The 21,989-nt window shown below is 57.3% G+C and overlaps 1 protein-coding gene across 2 annotated transcripts in view; it reads right to left on the bottom strand.

The window, feature by feature from the left end:
* Positions 1-21,989, bottom strand: part of PDE2A (phosphodiesterase 2A) — a 90,946-nt gene that overhangs the window by 47,255 nt on the left and 21,702 nt on the right. For both annotated transcript variants that reach the window (XM_060018326.1, XM_060018325.1), the window contains exon 2: positions 16,986-17,055. In XM_060018326.1, coding sequence (XP_059874309.1) covers positions 16,986-17,055 — 70 coding nt within the window. The remainder of the gene's footprint in view (positions 1-16,985; positions 17,056-21,989) is intronic.

Genomic DNA, 21,989 nt, shown 5'->3' with positions numbered 1-21,989 from the left:
TGCACAGTGTCATTCATCTGTGTTTACATATTTCGTCCTCACGGTGTCACACCCTCAGTGTCACACTTGGTCACTCAGCGTCACAAAATCAGTATCACACAGTATCGGTGTCACACACTTGGTGGCACATCCACTGTCTCACACAGTCTTGGACAAGTGGTGTCAGACACTCGCTATCACTCAGTGTCACACAGTCAGTGTCACACGCAGTGACTCACTCACTCTTCACACAGTATCCCATGATTTCACAAGCTCAGTATCACACCGCAGAATACCCGCTGCCCCACAATCAGTGTCTCAGTGACACCCTCAGCATCACCCTGGGTCCCACAAGCTCCCCCCACCCCCGCTGGGTCCAGTCGCCAGAGCTGCTGCCCCATGTCAAGGCTGCTTCCTGTTGTTGTGCTCAGCCACTGCCTGCTCCTTCAAGGATTTCCTGTTGTCAGGGCCCCAATCAGGCCTGGCCCAGCCTGGGATACACAGTCTAAAGCCCCAGAGCCAGCTGGCTGGCAGGAGCCCTGGGCCCCTCTACCTGCCCCTATCCTCGCTGGGCCCGTGGGATTTTCCCCTGTTCAATCAACCTGGATCCCCCGCGTACCTGGGCTTGTGCTGTGTCACTGAAAGGAGCTGACCTCTGGGCCCTGCCCCACTCCCAGAGTGCCCAGGCCTGTGCTTCCCAGACGGGGAACTCTTGGGCAGCCTGGACGCAGCTGTCTGCATTGTCTGAGTGGCTTGGGACAAGACCTTAGCTGGTCTGCGGGGCTCAGACTGAAGCTACTGGGAGCCAGAGGAGAGGGACTGGGCGTGAAAGGGGGAGGACACAGGGTTAGGGGGTTAGGGAGTTAGGGAAGGCTTCCCAGAGGAAGCCAGCTGGGAGCTGGGACAGACAAGGAAGTGGAAGAAAAGGCATCCCAAGGTGGGGGCAGCAGACAGGAGCCAAGGGTTGGAGGCAGGAACCGGAGGAGACAGGTTGGCAGGGATGAAGATAGGAATGTGAGAGGGCGTGAGGTTAGGCTGCCAGTTTCTCTCCCATCTGCTCCCTCCTCTCTCACACCAGCATTCAGACTCCAGCTCCAGGTCGGAGCCTCAGGGCATGCCCTTCCTGGCCCTGCCTTCGAGCCCCCCAGATTGCCCCTCAAGGCCGCCAAGCCCCCTCACCTCCTGCCCCAGGCCAGCCTGCAGGAAGGACAGGCAGAGGCCAGCGCACGCTCCCCACACGGCCGAAGATAAATATTTCCCGGGAAACGGAACTTGTTCTCTCTGTGTTTACAGCCAAGGGCCAGGCAGAGTGGGGGGAGGGGAGGGGCCAGCCAGAGGAACCTCGTCCAGCCCTGGGGCCCACAGCACCTGGCCCGGCCTTGCCCCAGACCTGCTGTGTGACTCTGAGTCAGTCCCCACCTCTCTCTGAGCCTCCACTGCAGGCCCTCAAGGGGACCTCCCTGGGCCTTGGCCTGCCCACAAGCCTGGCCCAGCTTCAGCTGCATCTTCTCTGGGTGAAAATCCCTGGTTCTTGATGCCTCCCCTTTCAGACTAGGCTTCTCTAATGGCAGGACCTGCATCTGCCCATCTCTGCCTTGTCCTTGGTCAGTCAGGGGTGTGGACAGATGGATGGACAGACAGACAGAGAAACAGGCTGTGGTGGCAGCTGAGACCGCCTCCCTGGCCCAAGTTCCTGCACACCCTGGGCCTGTGCAGCCCGACAGGTGGGCCCAGACAGATGGCAGGGCCTCGGGCCCCCAGGGATGCCAGATGCTATGGCCAACTTGTTGTCAGCAGCTCCCTCGGGGCTGTGGGGCATCATGGAGGCCACTTGCTCCTGATGTGCGGAATCCAGAAGGAGGCTGGCACATCTGCCAGTTAGGAGCATTCGTTTAAGAATTTTAAATATGAGCCTGGAAAGTGCTGCCTGCAGCAGCCCTTCCAGCCTCGCCCCAATGCTCCCTGCATAGTAACCAGGGCTCCACTCACATGTCAGCCTTCTCCTGTGGAGACCTGGGGGCACCCTTCCCACAAACCCTTGCACAAGCTGCTCCTCTCACCTACAAAGCCTTTCCCAACCCCCATAGCAATCCTACCAGACAGGACCAGCTGGGCTCCTGCCCCTGCCTATGGCTGTCCCACCACGGGGGCCCACTTATTCACCATTGCTGGCCTCAGCCTCACTCCAGACTCTGAGACCAAGGGTTCCTCAGACCAGGACCCAGGGGCAAAGAGGTGTTTGGAGCTGGGTTCTCAGCATGGAGCCAGTCTCCTGCAGCACGCCCTGAGTCCTTGTTCCAGGCTCCTCTGTGTTCTTGGTCCCAGTCCTTTGTTGGTCCTTGTTGCCCTCAGGAGGTCCTCTCAGAAGTCGACCACATGGCTCTGACTATCCAGCTGATCTCTGGTCTCATCAGGGACCTTGACCCTCCCCATCCTTCAAAGTTCAAAGGCTGCCTCCTCCAGGAAGTCTCCAAGACTGCACCCAATACAGCAACTGCCCCCTTCTTAGAACTACTCCAACCGCACCCCACCCCACCCCACCCCCCCGCCCACAGCCATTCTCATTCCATCAGGAAGCATTTATGGAGCATCTACTAAAGACCACATGGACCCAGGAGAGAAAAAGGGGACTCAGCCTTGGTTCCTACCTGCCAGGTGTTTATAACTATGTGGGAAAGGATGTATAGCCATTACAACTACGTGGGAAAGGATATATAACCACATGGGGTAACAAGTTATCCCACTGTAAGCTCAGGGAAGCTTGGCGTTGTGAGTGCCCAGGATAAAGGAGAGGCTGACTTGAGCTGGGTGGAGGATGCAATCTGAGAGGACTTCACAGAGGAGGTGGCATCTAATCTGAGGCTTGAAAAGGGAGTAGGTGGAGAAAAAAGGGAAAGGCATTCCAGAGAGAGGGGTCAGTGCGAACAAAGTCAGGGAGGTCAGGAAGAGTGGGTGTCCTGGAAGTGAGCACTGCCATGTCTGGGGGACAAGGCATGGACATGAGGAGGTCCAGCAGGCACGGCTGGCAAGGCCATGACAAGGGTGTGGTCTTTCCTTATCCCATGGGCAGGAATAGAGGAGTCAACTCCAGGCAGAGCATTAGGGTGCTTAGCGTGGATACCTGTAACCTTGTCCATGTCTGCCTCTTCCCCAGCCCCTGCCCCAGCTGGGGCTCCCAAGCCCCCATCTAGGCTCTGAGAGCCAGCACAGAGAGGGCATGGACCCAGAGTGCTCAGCTTACTACTTGAACTGCCTCAGCCCTGACATCCAGAGAGAGCAATGGCCCTGGCGCTGAAGGAGGATTGCAGACTGTGCCTGAAGAGCCCCTCTCCCAAGCCGGCCAGCTGGCACAGGGGCCAGGGGGCCATCCCAAGCCGGTGTGCTGAACAGACGCCCGCTAGGTGGGAATGGGTCCTGGCAGGCCTGCTCTCGTGGCTGTCGTGCTGCCAGTGCCAGGAGAACGTGCTGTACCCACAGAACCTCCATGAACACCAGCCCAGCCCTGCAGTGCACCCTGTCTCACAGAGCACAGCTGTCTAGACCTGGCCCCAAGGATCTCACCCTTGAGGGAAGCAGGGAGGGTACCAACTCTCTCCAAGGACCTTCTGTGGGCCAGGCCTGAGGCAGGCACCTCACACATACTGTCTTTGTAACTTCTCCAAGCAGCTCTGCCCAATAATAGTGATTATGTCCAATAATGATGAAGCTTCTTATCCCCCTTTGACAGGTGAGGAAACTGATGCTCAGGTTGGTTAAGGGACTGGCCCAAGGTCACACACCTAGGAAGTGGTGAAGCTGGGACTTGAACTCATGCCCATCTGACCCCATGGTCTGTCCACTGGATGAGGCCGTCATCTCCCCAGGTTCTGCTCCCTCAGGAGGGCTCTTCATCAGTCTCCCATCCCTCTTCCCTCTTTCCCTCCAGTGGTCCCAATAGTTTGAGCAACACCCTAGGGTCCCTATTCTCTCCAGTCCTATCCTTTCTATGTTGCATCAACCTGTCTCTCCCCAGCAGGGCTGAGTGTGGGCCTGGGTACTTGGAAAAGGGTGCTAAGTAAACCCAGAAACAAAGCAGGCTCCGTCCAGAGGCCAGGAAGACACCTGCCATCTTTGTGGTGGGTGTGGGGCTGGGGGGCAGGATGGAGCTAAGAACTGAGGGGCTCAAAGCCCAAGATCCTCAGTATGAGAGAGGGGGCAGCAGGACCCAGGCCAAGGAAAGGCAGAGGGAGCAAATGGGGATGATCTGGGGATGCCTCACGGGGAGGGGGAGAAAGGAAGGGCAGAACTTGAATTTGCAGGGAGCATGGCCAAGGGTCTAGGGAAAGGAAGCTATGAACAGAGGCATAAACAAGAAGCCTGGGCCTTACTCCTTCCCGTGGGACCCAGCTCCCATTGCCCAGGATGGTCTCAGCTTCTCCAAAGCTCTCTCCCCTCTCCACTTCCTGGGAGGATGACAAATCCAGTCTTTCCTAGCGGGTGGCAGCAGCTGCTGAGACACTGCTGGCTCCCAGGAATACCATCTGTCCCAGCTCTGGGGGGAGCCCCCACCCCATGGGGAATGCCGTAACCATAAATAAATTAATAATGACTTTCCTGTTCCCCTCCTCCCTCCCCCTTCCCCAGCGCCCAGCTGCAGGCGCACTCTCAGGGCTGGGCTCCGTGTCCCAGCAGTGAGCCCACGCTGACCCCACTAGGCACCAGGCCCTGTGTGAGCGTCTTTTGCCATCTCACCCGAGGGCAGGGAGAGAGCAAGGGTTGGGCACGAGACACAGCTCCACTCTCAGCTCTGCCTCCGATTCACTCACTGTGTGACCCCCTGGGCTTCAGCTTCCCCAAAGTAGACGAATAACAGCCCCTGCCTCCCAGGGAGGTTGTGGGGATTAAACAGGGAAGTGTGTCTAAAGCTCCTGGCCCAGAGGAGGGGCTGATATGGCAACAGCCTCCCCTTCCTCCCAGCCAGGCCCTGGGCACAAAGGAGGCTCATCTGAGGTTTGCTGTTTGGTCCGATTTCATACACACCCCTCCTCTGTGCCAACCTTCACCACCCCCGGCCCACCCCATTTCTGCTGCTCAAGGCCCCACGGACACTAACGATTCCTATGAGGCCCCCCAAAGGCATGGTCAGGGGCTGGGATGGCACCCCTCATCTCAAAGGAAAGGCACTCGCTGAGCCCTCACCAGGTACCCTTTGGAGGGCGGTGGGAGACCCAGGAATGAAAAAGGCACATCCCAGGCAGGGCTCAAGATGCTCACAGTTCAGAGGGAAAGACACACAGAGTCACATAATGGAGAAAACAGGGTGCTAAAGGCACAGACAGCAGAATGCCCCAGCGGCTGGTGGCCAGGGCAGGAGAGCTCAGAGGAGGGAGCATGAGAGGCAGGGAGGGCTTCCTGGAGGAGGGGAGGCTAGAGCTGAGCCCAGAAGGATTTGGGAAGCTGAGGGGGGAAGAGGCCAGCAGGAGCGGGTCTAGGGAGGCAGGAGCGGATGAAGGGGGGACTGCAACCTGCCTGGGTTGCAGAGGGAGCAGGGGGAGGGGGAGCATGGAAAATTTTTAAGCCGAAAGTGACGAGTTCAGGTTTGTGTGTTAGAAAGATCCTTCTGGCAGCCACATGGAGAATGGGGGCAACTGAAAGCAGACAGCCAGTGACTGTTCAGGGGAAAGATGACCAGTCCCGGACTGGGGCAGGCAGAGGGAGAGCAGGAGAGGAGTTCAGGAAATACTTAGGGCAGAGAATCAAGAGGGAATTGTTGGGTGAGGGTGGGGAGGACAAGGGAGGTGTCATGACACCCAGGTGACTTGGGAGGAGGACGAATCCTCAGGGGGAGAGAACTCTAGGGTGGGAGAGGTGGTCTTGGTGTGGGGTGACCCTAGGCTGGAGGGGGTGGGGCTGGGATTCGGCTCCAGCCTCCCAGTCCTCCCAGGGGTGGGGGCAATGCTCAGACTGACCCCCAGCTTGCGCCCCCCACCCCCCCAAGCCCACCCACTCCTCCCTCCGCTGAGCTCTCACCTGCAGTGTGCCGTCTCTACTCCCTGGGGGCACTGGCTCCTGTGCAAGGAGGTCCCGGCTGGCTGCAGAGACAAGAAGGCCAGGGGCTGAGGCCTGCCAGGCCTTCTCCCCTTCTCCCCAGGCTGCCCCTCCCCCAGCCCCTAGCAGACCTGGGGTCTCCTGTCTCCCACAGGTGGCCTCCTCCAGGGAGCCTTGCCTGATGGCGCCCTGCTTCCCATGGCCTCTGGCTCTGGTGTATTCTCAGTCCCTCAACTCTGAGAACAGAGCTAAACTCTTTCCTTAAGCCTGGGGCTCCTCAGGAGTGGAAAACCGCATTTTTACTCCTTCTGTGGTCCCCTCCACTTCTGCTTCTCTCCCTTCACTTCCCCTCTCTAAGCGTCAGCTTCCCATCTACAAAATGGGATTTGTAGTGCCCAGCTCACACAGTCACTGGGCTGGGCTCCCAGCTGGGTTGCTGTGAATCCTAAGTGAATGGGACCACACGTGGGAGTCCTCAGCCCAGTCTGGGCTCCAATCGGACACCCAACCTGCATGCTATAAGCACTACTCCATGGCTTCTCAAGGGCTGGTACACACAGAAGCCACTGCCTCAGGAGCTCCTCATTCTCAGGAGCCCACCGCCTGGGTGGCATCCGGAACCCCAGCCGCTCTGGGAGGCACTGCCCAGGGGCCGGCTGTCCCTCCCCACCCCCATCCACAAGCATACCCAGGCATCAGACAGGCACAGGCGGCGGGATATTCTGAGCCTGGCTTCATTCCCGTCAGCTGCTGGCCGCTATGCCAGCCTGGTGCGGGCGCGGGGGCTGATTTGATTTGGCAGCTTCAGAAGCCTGTGGTGGGGAGGGGGAGGGGGAGGGGGGATGAGACACCCATCCCTGCTAGGAAATAGCCTCAGGCGCTCAGCGAGCTGGGGAGGTTCTGGGTTCCCTGCCTGGTGCCCCTGTCTTCTCACTCAGGCTCTGGACACCTGCCCGTGACTGCTGGAATCTACAGTTTTCCTTAGTGGTGACCATAGGGGTGACAGGAGCTGCACCATAGTAGCTGCACCTAGCGTGTGGATGCTTGTAGCAAGGTGTCTGGTTGTCCCACGTGTCCCTGTGTCCTGTGGGCGTCTCCCTACTCAGCAGTGCCTTCAGCTGGGCCCGAGTGTCGCCCAGGATGCATGGGTCTGGGGGGGATGGGGGACGATGGTCTACACGGGACCATCTCCCAGGGCGACTGTGGCTCCATGGCTGGGCCTTGATGGGGGACTGTCTGCAGCCCAGGGCATGGCAAGGTCGCGCATGCGCCTGCATCTACTGCAGGGCCTCGTGTGCATTGGCTCGCCCAGTTCCTTCCCTCTGTGCGATGACCCCGCTAACCCAGCCATGTCCGGCAGAGGAAATGACGGGGACCAAGATAAGTGCCTGACCTCAGGGTCCATCCCTTTTGTCTGAAAGCCTAAGCCTTCTTTACTTAACCCTGGCCTCCAATGGTCCACCCACCACACCAAATTGCCCCAGGACAGCCCCTTCCCCTGCCCCTTGAGAAGAAGCAGTGCTAGTTTCACTTGATCCTCACTGCCCCCCAGGCTCTCCACCACTCCCTGAAGAGGCTCCTGCCCCACGCCCTCTGGGTCCCCATCACCCACTTCAAGAACAGGGAAGGTGGACAGGATGAGTGGGGTCTTGGCTAGGCATTCACAGCGCCTCCATAATCCTGTCCCAGCCTCAGCGTTTACCACCCTCCTGCCTGCCCCATACTCAGAGCAGCTCACCCCTCCCAGAGGTCCCAGGAATCTCCACCACTCTGTTAATATGCTGCTGGTACCATGGGGACCTGGCCTCCACAGCTTCCAATTAGAGAGCTGCTGCTGGAGGTCAGGGGCTCTGATGCTCTGACCTCTGCACTGAAAGGGCAGGGGGCGGCGTGTCAGACCAGGACCCTAGTCCTAAGAGGTCCACAGGCCAGGACTGTGTCCCAGACACCAGCCAGGAGGTCAGGGTAGGGTGGAGCCTACTTTGGGAAAGACGCAATGTCTCATCTGTCACCGCCTCCCCATTGTCCCACTGTCCTCTGGGGACCTCAGGACTCTCCCCACCCAGCCACAGGAAGCTAAGCCCCTCCTGAGACAGAAGGAGGGAACACTGAAGGAGGGGCTCCAGGACCAGAGAGAGACTCAGCCATGCCCTTGGGGTCACAGAGGAGGAACCTAGGCTCAATAGGACTCAGTTGTCACAAAGGGGCTGGTGGGATGAAGACTCTGCAGAGAGGTCCTGGGGGGCTTCCTGGAGGAGGTGTGTGGTACCTCACAGGAAGAGAACACTAGGTTCCAGGACAGCCTCCCAACTACGTGGTATAGGTTTGTACCTGGGACCTGTATGTAGTTGCAAGTGTCTTTGTGTCCATGCGTGCATGGGTGTGCATCCCAGTCATGGAGTCCCCAGCTCTGGTCTATGTCCCAAGGGCAGGGTCTGCCTGAGGTAGGGGTCAGCCAGGCAGCAGATCAGAGGACAAAGAAAAGAAGGGAGAACAGCTCAGGGCTGAGGAGAGAAGCCTGTCATGTTGGTCATGACACAGTCAGTCCTCAAACCCTAGATGCCTGATGCCAAGACAGGGTGCTTCCGTGACCCAGGCTCTGCCACAGCCTACTGTGCAACTTTGGACAGGACCTTCCCCTCTCTGAGCTACTGTTCTCATCTGAAGAATAAAAGGAATGGACTTGATGACCTCCTAGAGCCCTCACAAGTCTAACAATCTTTTGGAGAGACTGACACACAAAGACAGCCAGAGATGGAACCTTACAGAGATGGGGAGAGAGCTCAAAAGGAAGCAGAGACGACAGCGAGGGGTGGGATGGCAGGAGACAAGAGAGGAGAACCCCAAGGAGGCCCATCGTGGGTCAGGGAGCTGGGGAGGGGTTCCCTGCTGGGGACCCTGTCCTCAGGGCCAGGACAGGACGTGGTAGACAATGCAGCCTTGCGCATGACAGGGAGCAGTTGTCACCACCCCACCTGCCTCCTGGCCTGTGGGAGGAGAAAGATGGTGGGTAACAGACAAATGCTCTGCCCCCCTGACCTGAGTCCTGCCTCCACTCCAGCTCTCCAGGTGTTCCAGGGGAAAGCGGGGAGCTGCAGGCAAAGTGGAGCTCCCAGGGCTGGGAATCAGGAAGCCGTGTTTTAGGCCCTCCTGTGTTGTGGGATCGGGGCCAACTCCCAGCCTCCATCACTTGATCTGTGAACCCAGCAAGCTGGGTCTTGTGCAGCAGTACTGGGTTCTGAGGGCCCCAGCCAGGGTGGGCTCTCTAGAGGGCCGAGATCCTTCTCTCCTGCCTGGAGGTTCTTTCCCCACCTTTGATGTGGGTGCTGAGACTGTGCACAGTCCAAGAGGCAGCAAGCCGCTGGACAAAGGAGCTGGCCTTGTGCTGGGCGGGAGGCCTGTGCTACGAGGGAGCCCCCATCGGTCATCAGCCCTCCAGGCACCCTGGCCTGGGACCTCCCTTCCGTAAGCACTTCTCACAGCCACCCCCAGGGCACAAGCAGGGTCCTCCCTCCTTGGCCTGAGCTCAAAGGGTGCCAATGGGTCCCTAGCCGATGTCCGCACTGCCCCTCTGGCTGCCTGGCCTCTGCCCTAGGCGGAGGCCCTTTGTACTTGGGCCCTCACAGGCAGGGCTTCGTGCAGTCCCGTGTCTGTGTCCAGGAAGTGTTCATGTCCTGTTTTCCCCCTCAGGCCGAGGCTGCCAGGGAAGGAGAGGGTGGGGGTAAGCAGGCCTCTCCTTCCTCCACTGTGGACATTCCTCCCAGAGGCTTTAGGGGCTGGAAGGAAAGGGTACTCCTCTCTCTGCCGTAGTCTGAAATGACTGAAGACTGGAGGCAGAGGGATGAAGGAAATGACCCCTTACCCTGAAAGCTTAGGGAGTGGTGGTTCTTGCACACGCACGCACACCAGTTCTGCTGCGGCAGGAGAAACTATCCGTGCAACCCAGGCTGAGATGGTCTCCTTCCCCACTGACACCAACCCAGCCCCTCCTCCCCTTCCTCCCTGGGGGTGGGGGCCACCCCGCCACCCCAAGCTGTCTCCATTGCTTCTCGCTATGTTTTTAATAACTGAACATCGACATTAACAAGGCAGGTGGTTGCAGCTCTTCCCAGAAACCCCATTTAGAATCATTGAATCATCAAATCATCAAATCCTAGAATCCTGGAATCACAGAACGTCTGCTTCATCGGCTCCTGGAGTCTCAGCATCTTAAAGTCACAGAATGTCGGAATCACACAACCACGCATCCACACAGCCCTGGCCAGGAGCTGAGGGTCATGGAAGGCTGGAACCCCACAAACGGACAATGCCAGATTCTCCAGAGAGCTCATCCACCCCAACTTCCTCCTTTTACAGGTGAGAAAATGCAGCCCAGAAAGTGGCCTTATGCAAGGTCACTGGACAGTAGGAGCCAAGCAATGCCCGGCTCCGAGATTGCAAGATGGGACCTCAGTAACCCAGTCTTGCGGAAATGGCGCCACTCTTACTTTCGGAAATACAGATATTCAAGTTGGGGCGATGCTGCTCTTTTAGCTTTGCTCATTTCTCCTCCCTCCCGACCCCACCCCCACTGGGCCCTGCATCTCTCCACCCCTCTTACCCTTGGTTCCTGCAACTCCCTCACCTTTCCCCCTCCCTGGGTCTGTACTCAGGCCCCTCAAATAAAGGCAACAATAGATGGGTGAAGTTCGAGGGGTCAAGTCCCTCAGGGTGGAGGACAGGAAAAGCAAAATGCCTGCCCCCTGATGCTACCAGCCAGAGAGCAGGCTCCCCAGAGGAGGTGCCCTGAACAAGAGACCAGAACGTCCTGGACCCCCTGGGGGTCCAGCCACACCAGAGGCAGCAGCTTCAAGGAAGCTGGAATCAAAGAGGAGGGAAGCAGTGAAGGCTTACCGTTGATATTAAACCATCACAGATGTATGTTTAGCGTTTTCATAAATTTACATTTTAACTCGTTTTGGAATGTACTCACACATTTTTGAATTTGAATTTTATTAAGTATTATATTTTACAGATTGTTTTAATTTTTGAATTCTGAGTGCTCTTTGCCCAGGGCAGATCCCGTGTCCCCACGCTACAGACAAGGACGCAGCAGCCCCCAGTGGGATCCAGGTCCCCTGGTTTCCGTTTAGCTTCAAAGCTCCTGACCTGGGACGCCATTCTGAGACCTTCTGCTCCTTAGAGGGGCCTGACTCAGGCCCAGGCATGTGACCTCAAACCGTGTCTTCCCTCATGTGGCCACCCATACCCCAGGGTGGCGCTTTCTCTCCCTTCACCTCTACAGCTGACGGGCTCCCTCCTCTACCTCTGCCCCCTCTGTCCCCTCCCCTCCAAATCTGGCTTTTCCCTATTCAGTCTCGTCATCCCATGTCGGAACCACACTGCCTCAGACTCCTGCCTCACTCCTTCTATGTGCTCCCCACCCCATGGCCCAGGGAGCTGCTTCATAACACGCAGGTCTGAACAGTCCCTGAACTGCTTTCATCTCTTCCCCTAGTGCGCAGTTCCCTCCGAAGAAAGTCCAAATTCCTTGACATGGCATAAAAGTCCTGCACAATTTGGCCCCTTCCAGCCTCACTAGCTTCATCTCCTATGCTACACACACACACACACCAATCCCATCACTCAGCCACCCTGGCTGTCCAGCATCCAGCTCCATGGAATGCTTCCCTCCTTCTGTCTGTCACCAGCAAGCCTTCACATTCGCCATTCTCTCCTTCTCTCTGTCCAGAATCTTCTCCTGGCTCATTCCTCAGCTCTCACTTTAAATGTTTCCTCCTGGAAGCTTCCCAACTTGCCCTCCCTCCCACTCTGGGCTGAATTCGGGGCCCCTAGCTCTGTCCCACCATGGCCCCCAAGTTTCTCCCCATTGCTGCCTTCCCCCCACACAATCTACCAGCATCAATCTTTGTCTGTGCCCCTCCGCCACCCTATCACCTGTCCACCCTTGGCCCTGGTACCTGGATCTGTCTACCTGCCAAGAGGCAGACGCCTTGTTGCTCAGACTTGGCACAATGTGTGGCCGAAATTTAAGGCCCCCACCATGCTCTCTCTACCTACCCTCTCTGCCGGGCACAGAGTAGGTGCTCACTAACTGTCCACCTATTAAGGCCTGGCAGCACACAGTGTGTGGCACGGACAGGGAGTGCTGGGGTGCTCAGAGGAAGTGAGAGTCCCCGGGCTGGGCTGGGGACTTCCTGGAGGAAGCATTTGGGATGATCCTCCACATGTCAGTCCTAACACAGAAGTTGAGGACAGGCCACAGGAAGTCCCCAGCCAGCCTTAGGGCCATCAGGGCAAACCATCAGAGTGGGACCAGAGTCTGAAATGAGGGAGATTCAGTGACCAGAGCCAAGGACAGGGCCACTGGAGGGGCTGGTGGTGCATTTGGGGAAGACTTGCTGGAGGAGGGGCTACTTCTGGCTGGTTTGGGGCAGGGGAGAAGGTGGAGATGAAGCAGGTTGGAGACAGAGATGTGAAAGAGAAAGCTCTGTTCCTTCTTGTCCTTTACACCTTAAAGGGAAGGGAGGTGGGATTCGGATGGGCAAGAGGAAAGAAAGAAGGCCAAGGCAGCATGGAGCTAACATCAGTGCTGACACCATGGCCAGGGTGGGTATGGGTGGCTGGGGCTGGCAGGGAGCAGGTTCCCAGCTGTGGTTGGGAAACATTTCCTGTCTCCTTGCCAGAGGGGTCATTAATAATCATTTACCCTCCACAGGCAGCACGGAGGCTAGCCAGGGAGCAGCATGGTGCTGGGGCCGGAGCCCAGCCTGGCAGCCAGGAGAGCTGTATTTTAGGACCAGCCCTGCCACCTTGCTGTGAAACCTGGACAAGTCACCTGGCCACTCTTGGTCTCTGGTAACACTGGTCAAAGGAGGGTCTTAAGAGGAGGCTCCCTAAAGATCTCCCTGCTCTGGGCCTCAGTTTCCCTAGATGGCAGCGGGGCTGCCACCCCTACAGGGGGTTAGAGACCTCTGATGATCAATATAAGCATCTATGTTGAACCTAGCTCAGGACACATGGGATGGGCAGACCCAGCCCAGCCTCTCAAGAGCTCGAATTCTGGCAGGAGCCAGACCCCAACACCATGGGATGCATGCCTGGAGCATATCATGTGCATGTCAGGCTGCGGGAAACAGAAGGGAGGGCCGTCTGCCCAAGGCCTGAGGGGCTGACAGTGTGGCTGGGCCATGAAGATGGGGTTTCTTAGACACAGAAAATGGGAGTCCCATGAGGCCTATTTAGTCACTGCTATGACTGCAGCACTTAACACTGTGCCTGCCTGGTGCATAGCAGGTGCTCAATAAATGCTTTCAGACAACAGAATGAGCTCCTGTTAAAGGAGACATTTGTGAAAGGAGCTTGGAATTTGGAAAGAGCTGCCTAAACGGTGATGACGAAGATGATGACAATGATGATTCTGCCCAAAGACAACAGGATGGGAAAAGGTGACATGAAAGCTTGAGAAGGTAGGAGGCCCAGGGATGGCCATCCAAAACCAGACAGTATTGCTTGGGAATGATCAACAGCCTTCAAGATCCCTTCTTCCAGTTGGGCTAGAATTTTCCTCAGCCTCAGGCCACATTTCTCTGCCCATCCAACACCCCCTTCAAGGCTCAGCTCAAGCCCACTCACTTCAGAGAACCTTCTGGAATGTGGTGCTGAGGCATTGGCCCCGAGCCCCTTCCCCTGACTGACTCTGATGGTCTCTGTGCCTTCCAACCACAAGGAGTCCTGGCCTTTCGTGCTCTCAAGTCCTTGTTGGCAGACTGTCCACTAAGGTCTCCCCATAGCTTTCTCTGGAGGGTATGACCTGGATCCTCCTACTGGGTCCATCAGACTAGAGGGTCCCCAAAAACGATCTGGCTTCGTTTTTCAGAAAAAGGTCTCTGTGAGGAAAGCAACTATCCCCCCATCAGATATGGGGTCAACACAAGTGGAGATAGATTGAGCTCTTCCGGGTTGCCTCCCAGCCCAGTGACCCTCTCTGGGCGCCACACAGAGAAGGGAAGAGAACTGGGCAGCATGCAGAAGGGGGCACTTGGCTTCTCAGCACCCCGGAGATGACATGAGAAGGAAGGGCAGTGGGCCACACTTGGGACTAAGACATCATGGTTGGCAAACTTGCCTAACTCCCAGCCCAGCCCCAGCTGCTACTGCGCCGAGGAGGCGCCACCGGGGATACCACCCAGGCCTCAGTGCCTGCGCCTGGACCCCCACCCTCTGCGGAGAACCATGAGGTGGTAGTAAACACAGTGAGCCCGAGACACGTGCATCCTCTCCCCGCCCCTTCCAATCCCGGCCCAAAACATGAGACAGGCTAAGAGGAAAAGAACAAAGGCTCCAGGACCTCCACATCGCCCGCCGCCCGCCTGTCCAGCGCCTGTTCAGCCGGAAACCCAAGACAAAGGCCTTGGTGAAAGCGAGGAGGATGAAGGGCAAAGGGTAGAGGCAGCCTGGCTTGGGCATCTCAGGGGACCTAACTGGGAGGGAAGCGAGAACAGGATGGCAGCCAAGCCTTCCCTGCACACACACATCACTCCACAAACATTTATGGGACACCTGCTGTATTCTGCACACCCGAACATCACATACCTCATTCCTCACCCCACACACCTTATACACCCAATCCCTCACCCCCTGCAACACCTTCCACAGCCCTCCAGCCCCCCCTCTCCCCACACATACCCTAGCTAACTAGATACCCTTCACATGTAAACAGCTCACAGGGAGAGAAGATCACATAATCCACGTGTCACACCGAAAAGCCATCCAGCTCACACACCCACACTTCAAGCCACACTCACACTCAACCTCCCACGCGCACCTCACACACCCGACACTCACCTCTCCAAGCACAGACACACAGTTCCAATTAAATTCAATACACACACATCACCTAGACATAGAGACACACCCTGCATAGATAATGTGCACACCTAATGTCACACCAAAATGTCAAATGTTTGCGGGCACACACAGCTCCTTAGCACAGACAGTCCTGCCTGCACACTGCCTCCTCCCCACATGTACTTGGGCATGCGCGTGCACACACACACACACACACACACACACACACACACAGAGTCAACAAGTCCTTGCCTTGGCCCCCTGGACCCTGGCTGCTGCACACTTTCCTACCCAGAGCTGTACAAACAGTCATCACACAGACACATGACACTTAAACACCAACACACAGGTCCCTATATATTTCCCGAGCAACTCCAGGATGTAACTCGGTGACTCGAAGCCAGTCACCTAGGCTGCAAACCCACTCAGACACAGCTCTCCCACCCCCACTCCCCTCTACCAAGACATCCAATGAAACCTTTCATCAGACCCCTCCAGCGGCTCTTCCTGGTTACACACAACAGTCCATAACACACACAAATACACACACAATCCCCCATGTAAGCTGCCCCTACAACTACTCCACCCCACGATGACACACAGTCATGTACACATAAGTTCCCCACACACACAACAGTCATACATACACCTACCACTCCACACTCACAACTCGGCCTCCCTAGCTGCACACGCCATGCAACGCCATTACACTCACGGTCCTCACACTCAGCATAAGCTCCCACAGACCCCCCCAATAATCCCACCGCTGATGACACACACAATACTACATGACACAACACACATGATCACACACAAGGCACACCCAACACACACAACCCAGCTCTTCCTACTCAAACACATACCACCCAGACTCACCCAGCCCTGGACACCTCCCACCACAGGTGACTGACACCAGGTTGCAGGCTATTCCTCCCCTCCCTCATCCCAAGCCCCCGGCTTCCCAAGTCCAGTTCAGCAGGGATGAGGGGGTTTATAAGTTATGAACCCCAGTGCCCCACTGCACAATCCCCACCCACCTTAAATCCCTCGGTACCGCCCAAGGGCTGCTTGCTCCATGTTTAGCCCCTTCCACCAGCACCCACACCATGCCATGCCTGACAATAGGGGAGGGGGAAGAGGTCCTGGGGACACCGGCGGGGCATTCTGAGCCTGTCCCCTCACCACCCCAAAGTAGAGGTTGATATAAGGGGAAGAATGACCACAGGGAAAAGCCCTAGAACAAAAACAGAAACCTAGAGAAACTGGGGGAGTGATGGGCAGACTGAGAGAGGGGGGCACGTAGGCAAAAGAGACCAAACAAGAAAGAAATAGAGGGGCAGAGGGAGAAGATGCCCAGAAAGACTCAGAGGAGAAACGGGGGCCACCATACCCAGAGAGAGACAAGAGGAGAGGGTGAGACAAGCAGGAAAAGGCTAGGATCTTCTATACAGGAGGGAGGAGGGAAAGCAGGAAGAGGGTGGGAGGGGGATCCTGCAGAGAAGGAGAGACAAACTGTAATGGAAAGAGGCATTTGGACCCTGGGTGGGGTCTGGTGTGAGGACTGAAGTCCAGGTGTTTGAGTGGGAATCTGGGTGAGGGCATAGATGAGTCTGTGGAGTCGGGGTTCAGGGGCTTGAGATGAGGGGCCCCAGCTCTAAGGGGGGGTCCTGGTTGAGAGTCGGGGGTTCAGGTGTTCTGGGTGGGCCTGGAGTCTGATAAATATATTGGGGGTCCAGGGCTATGGGCAGGGGTCCTCCACTAATCTGGGAGGCAGGGGGTTCCAGGCTCAAACAGAACTCTTGGGTGTGAACAGGGGTCCCATTGTGGATTGGGAGTTCAGTGCTTGGGGGTGGAGTCCCAGATCTGAAAAGGGTTCAGAGTCTGGCGTGAGGCTTTGAACTGTGAGCTAAGGACTCAATGTCTCTAGGGTACGGGCTGCAGTCCCAGCACAGAAGTGGGATTTTCAGCTGGGGAGGGGTCCCCACCCTGGGGTCCCCACCCTAGAAGGGTTCAGGGACGGGGTAGACCATGGGACCGGCGATAGCACGCTCCGCGGAGAACCCGGCCTGGCGCTCACCCAACACCCCGTTCCCCTCGTGCCCAGAGCCGGGAGGGGCGGGGGGCCCTACCTGCAGGCTGTCGGCGCATGGCTGCGGCGGCGGCGGCTCGTCCGGCTTGAGGAAGACCTGCTGGCCCCGCCTGAGGAATTGGACAACAGCGATGAGGATGTGGTGCAGCACCAGGACCATGCTCGCAGCCGCCCGCCCGCCCGCCGGCCTGGCCGCTGCGCTTGGCCAGGGCGTCCGCGACGGCTTCGCCTGATCCGCGCGAGTGTCCGCCCTGGCCCCGCCCCGAACCGCCCACTTCCCGCCCCCCGACCGCCCCGGCCCCGCCCACCTTCCGCAACCGCGGACAGCACCTCTTAGCTCGTCCAATCTTCCCACCCCCACCAGAGCCCCCCACCAGCTCTCACTTCCCTTATCTCTCTGCTCTCAAGATTCTTCCAGCTTGTGCGCTATTAGGATCCCCCGCCTGATAGCCTGCTCTCAGCCTTCGCTCCCTTCTCTTGCCCCTTCGCTACTCCTTTCACTACCTCTCAGGGGTCGCCTCTCTGAGCCTCTCTCCTGATCACATCCTCTCCCCCCACCACTTACTTAATAAAGTCCTGGAGCCAGGCTACAGTCCCACGGCAGAGACCAGCGCAGTGAGGGGGCGGGGGGGGCGGTCCAGAGGGGGAGATAGAGGGGAAGGGACCGCTGGCACGAACAAGAAGCCCTGGGCTTGCTCTTCTCCCAGGAAAAAGGGAGGAAATCGGGGGAAATTTCAGAGGTCGCTCCGAGTCTGACAGGCCCTGGAAGCAGTAGCAAATCTGGGAGGGAGACACGTGCGCACTGACACGCGAGCGCACACACAGGCGCACCATTCCCAAGTTGTGGGTAGGGGCACTGGGCCCCCAGCACTGGGCAGGCAGGTCTGCGTTGGGGTCCCCGCAAGCCAGAGAGGGTGCAGGCCCCAGGGCCACACAGTCCACAGTTCCGCGGTGGGACTTGCGAGCCGAAGCGCAATTCACCGCAGAGCGGCCTCTGTGCTCAGGCGCCCGCTGCAGCCGTGACGCTCCTGCGCCCCCTGCTGTCCCAGCGCGGCAGCTCAGCCCGGCCCGATTTGCCATCTGCGCGGGAGGGGCGGGTGTCGGAGGGGAAAGGGGTCACCTGGGCCAGCTCCCTGCCTGGACCCAACCGGTTCCTAGCCTCCGCTTGGCATGAGGTCGGCTGGGGCGGTGGGACGTGTCTGGACTGGAGGGTGCTCTTGGGTGTCTCCTGGCCATTGCCGGCTAGCTACTTACTTTATGACCTTGGTCAGATCCCCTCCCCAGTTGGTTTCTGGGCTTTCGTCTTGCCATCTCTTTCACAAGACTGCCAGGAGAGTCAACCCCACAATGGTGCGAAGGTAGCCAGAGTCCCCTGACAGCCCTCGCTGTGGTCTGACCTGAATCCTTCCCATGTACTGCGGTCCCCTCTCTCTGCAATTCTCCCCTTAACCCTCACCCGCCACCCCTGTTGGAGGGTGACTCAGTGACCCTCCAGCTTCCCAGCTCCCCACCTCACTGGGCTGATTCATCTGGGCCCTTTCTCCCTGGGGAGTGATCTCCTCAAGGTTGAGTCATTGAGCCCAGTCCTGGACACAGTCCAGGCACCTGGCACACAGGCTGGGCAGAGCCCTAGCTGTGTCACAGCTCAGGGGGAAGCCCTCCATGCCAAGACTTCTCCCACCTCTCTTTCTGAGGGCCAACTCTGAACAATGCCTCTTCCCCTGCTCACACACCTTTAGTGACTCCCTACCATCAGCACAATAAAGTCCCAACCCTCAGCCTGACACGGCAGACCCTCTATGACTTAGCCCCAGCTTGTTTTTTCAGCTTTGACCCTCTTGCCACCGTTCCTTAAATTTATACTTCCCGCTCTACTCAGATGCGTGACTGACTCATTCTCACCTTCAGGCTTTTACCCAGCCACCCCAACCCTAATGTCCTCCAGATCCTATCAGCCTGCTTACCTTTCAGGGGCCAGTCGGAGGCCCACCTCCTCCAGGAGGCCTTCCCTGGATGCTACCTCAGCCCTCTGGGTCCCCCTTCTTGCACCTTTCCTAAGCGTCATGTCTGGGGGCAATTTCACTGCATCTTATTTTACTGCATCTTCAAATTGGGGGCAATTTGTCCTACTTACTAACACTGTAGAAAACATTACATGGGCTAAGATATGTAAAGGTTCTGGCCCAGAAAAAGGCCTCCCTTCTCTTTTTTTGGCCTCAGTTTCTTGCTCTGTAAAGGGAGTGACCAATGTAAGGGCTATTATAAGTCTGAGGCCAGTGCACAAATCTCTTGGTAAATCCTGAGCATCTGTCATCAGCTCAGTCTTGGGCTCCGGATATGCGGGTGGGACAAAGGCATCCAGGAGGCATCTGTTACAGCCACTCGCCAGAGGCGTTTGTTCTTCAGGAGAGGCCATCTCAGACCTCACAGTCAAGGGCCAACCCTGGCCTGGCACGGCCAGCATCTCTTGGGCTTTAACATTTGCTGAGCACTTACTCTGTGACTCACAGTTCATCTTCTCAACAACACTATAAGGTTGGACCCATTATTAGCCACATTTTACAGATAAGGAAAACTGAGGCACAGAGAGACTAAGTAACTTGCCCACAGTCACACAACTAATAAGTAGTAGAGCCAAAATTCAAACCCAGGCCATCTGGCTCCAATCTGTGCTTTATATTCATTCTCTGCCTCTTGAGGAAAGGCATGTGAGAAAAACTAATTTTCCCACCTCTCCTTTTGTCCCCAAGAATGCACTCAGGGTCCTACACTCCCAGCCCCTGAACCCTCGGCCTGCCTTTGCCATGAGGAAGCCCAGCTTCAGGGGTACCTGGCTCAGCTCCACAGCCGCCTCTTTTCATCTCCCCACCTTACAGGTCACATTAAGCTGTCCAGTGGCCCAGCTACCTCAGACTCGGTATTTTAGGAAAAGGTGACTCAGCTGACAGCCTGTCAACCTGGCTACTGGGCCATTCAACCTCAGGCCCTGTCCAAGAACCAGCCCTTCCTCGTTCCTAACAATGACCCCTCTCTGGACCACTGCGCTTACAAAGCAATTCCTCACCCGGGACTGGTGAGCAGACTTTCACGCTCGTCATCTCTCCATATAAGAGTGTGACACCAGCAGGCCCTCCAAAGACCCCAAATCTGCTCCCATCCTCCATGACCATGTGTCCTGCTTCCAGGAGCCTGTCTGCATGCCTGACACGCATCTATCCTCTTGCTGCTGGCCATGGTCAGACTCCCAGAAGCCCAGGTTCTAACCTGAGCCCTGCCCTGACATGCTGGGTGGCCCCATGCAAGGCTCTGGCCCTGTGAAGGTTGGCCTGGTTCTCTTTGAGAACTCAAGCGGCTTGGGTGGAGGAAGGCAGGATCCAGGTAGGCCTAGCGGGGCAGAAGGCAGCTCTCTGGGGCAGGCACCCGGGCATGCCAGGCCCAAGGACTGTGAGCGAGGGCCAGGTCCCGACGTGGGGGCTCCTCAGGAGGCAGCGTGTGTGGCTCAGTCTCTCCATGACTTGAGGTGGAGCCCATGGACTAAAAGAGGGTTCCACCATCCGAGGGGCCCTGCCCGGGGACAGTCCAAGAAGGGCCCAGGAGGAAGCTGACATCTCTGAGGGTTCTGTGTCCAGCTAGAGCCCATCCGCAGTGGACACAGCCCCGGAGAGGGCACAGTTGTGAGGCACCGTTAGTTAGCTCTGGTGTGTGCATGTGTGTAAGGTCCCGCATGCAGGTCTGTGAGCATGATGTGGGTGAAGGCGGAGTACACTTTTGTAAGTTTGTATCTTTGTAAGGATGTGTGATGCTTTCATTGTACGGCTGAGCTTGTGCGTGTGTACACAGATGTGTGCGTATCTACAGGAATGTGCGTGTGTGTGTGTGTGCAGACAGTATGTGTGCCCAGGTGTGAGTGCGTATGCACACATGTAAGTATGTGTATACAATTGTGTGTGTGCACAAGAGTCCAAGTATGGCACATAGATGCGGATGTGTGAGTCTCCATGTACTCAAATTCACAACTAACAGAGGTGCTGCTAACGGCCACTAGCCCCAGTCAGCTCTGTGTGTCCGCTGGCATTGGCTCCAGATGTGGCAGTGGCCCTTACAGAGAAAGGATCTGGCCGCAGGCAGGTGTTGGGGACAATGTGGATTTGGGCTCTGAGTGGGCAGGGCCTGCTCCCAGAGCCCCCCAAGCAGCTGTAACCAGGAAAGAGCACAGGCTGAGTGAGCTCAGGCTCAAGGGATGGGGGAGAGGGGTGGGGCAACCACAGGTCTCTTCCACTTCCATGTTATTTGCATACACATTTATCTTGTCTGCAGCAGATGGCCAGCTGCACGACCCTAGCTGGGGAAGGCAGCCCGGAGGATTCTAGTCCAGGACTAGTCCAGGACCTGCCAGCTCACATCGGGGCTGAGGTCCAGGGGACTCAGGCCTTGGCACACCTTGGCATCTGCTCCTTATCCTCTGCAAACCCCAAGAGCCTTCTGTCACACAAGGCTGCTGCAGGCCACACACAATCATCCAGACACTCACTGTCTTTCCGTAGATACACACACACACTCCCATCACTCCTACACACACACACATACTCCTACACACAGACTCACATCTCTATATGCCTGCTCACAGAGCTCCTGCACATAGAACACTGGTGGGCGCACCTGCCCTAGTACCTCCTTCAGGGACCACTGTGTCTCCTTCTCCCCGATGCCCATACCTGATGGAGTAATCTTTTCTTCACTCAAGTCTGACTCTGCCTCACCCATACCCACAAGGGTCCCCACTGCCCGCAGGATAAAGTTGGAGCTCCAGTCCTGGCCTTCTTGGTCCTTAACCCCGCCTCCAAACCATCCTTTCAGGCCCCACACTCTGCCTTCTGGCCACACCCCTCACTGCTCACCAATCCTCCAGCAGCACTTCTGTACTTTTACCAGGCACTCGACCTCCCCACTATGCTGTCAGCTCCAGGGGACTGGACTCTTTTCCCGTTTTGCTCATTGCTGTGGCCCCAGCACCTAGAACAAGGCTTGACCCAGAGGAATTGCT

The sequence above is a fragment of the Delphinus delphis genome, chromosome 8 (genome assembly GCF_949987515.2).
Source record: "Delphinus delphis chromosome 8, mDelDel1.2, whole genome shotgun sequence".
Classification (NCBI taxonomy): Eukaryota; Metazoa; Chordata; class Mammalia; order Artiodactyla; family Delphinidae; genus Delphinus; species Delphinus delphis.
The sequence above is the reverse complement of the archived record's forward strand: the minus strand, read 5'-3'. Positions and strand labels throughout refer to the sequence as shown.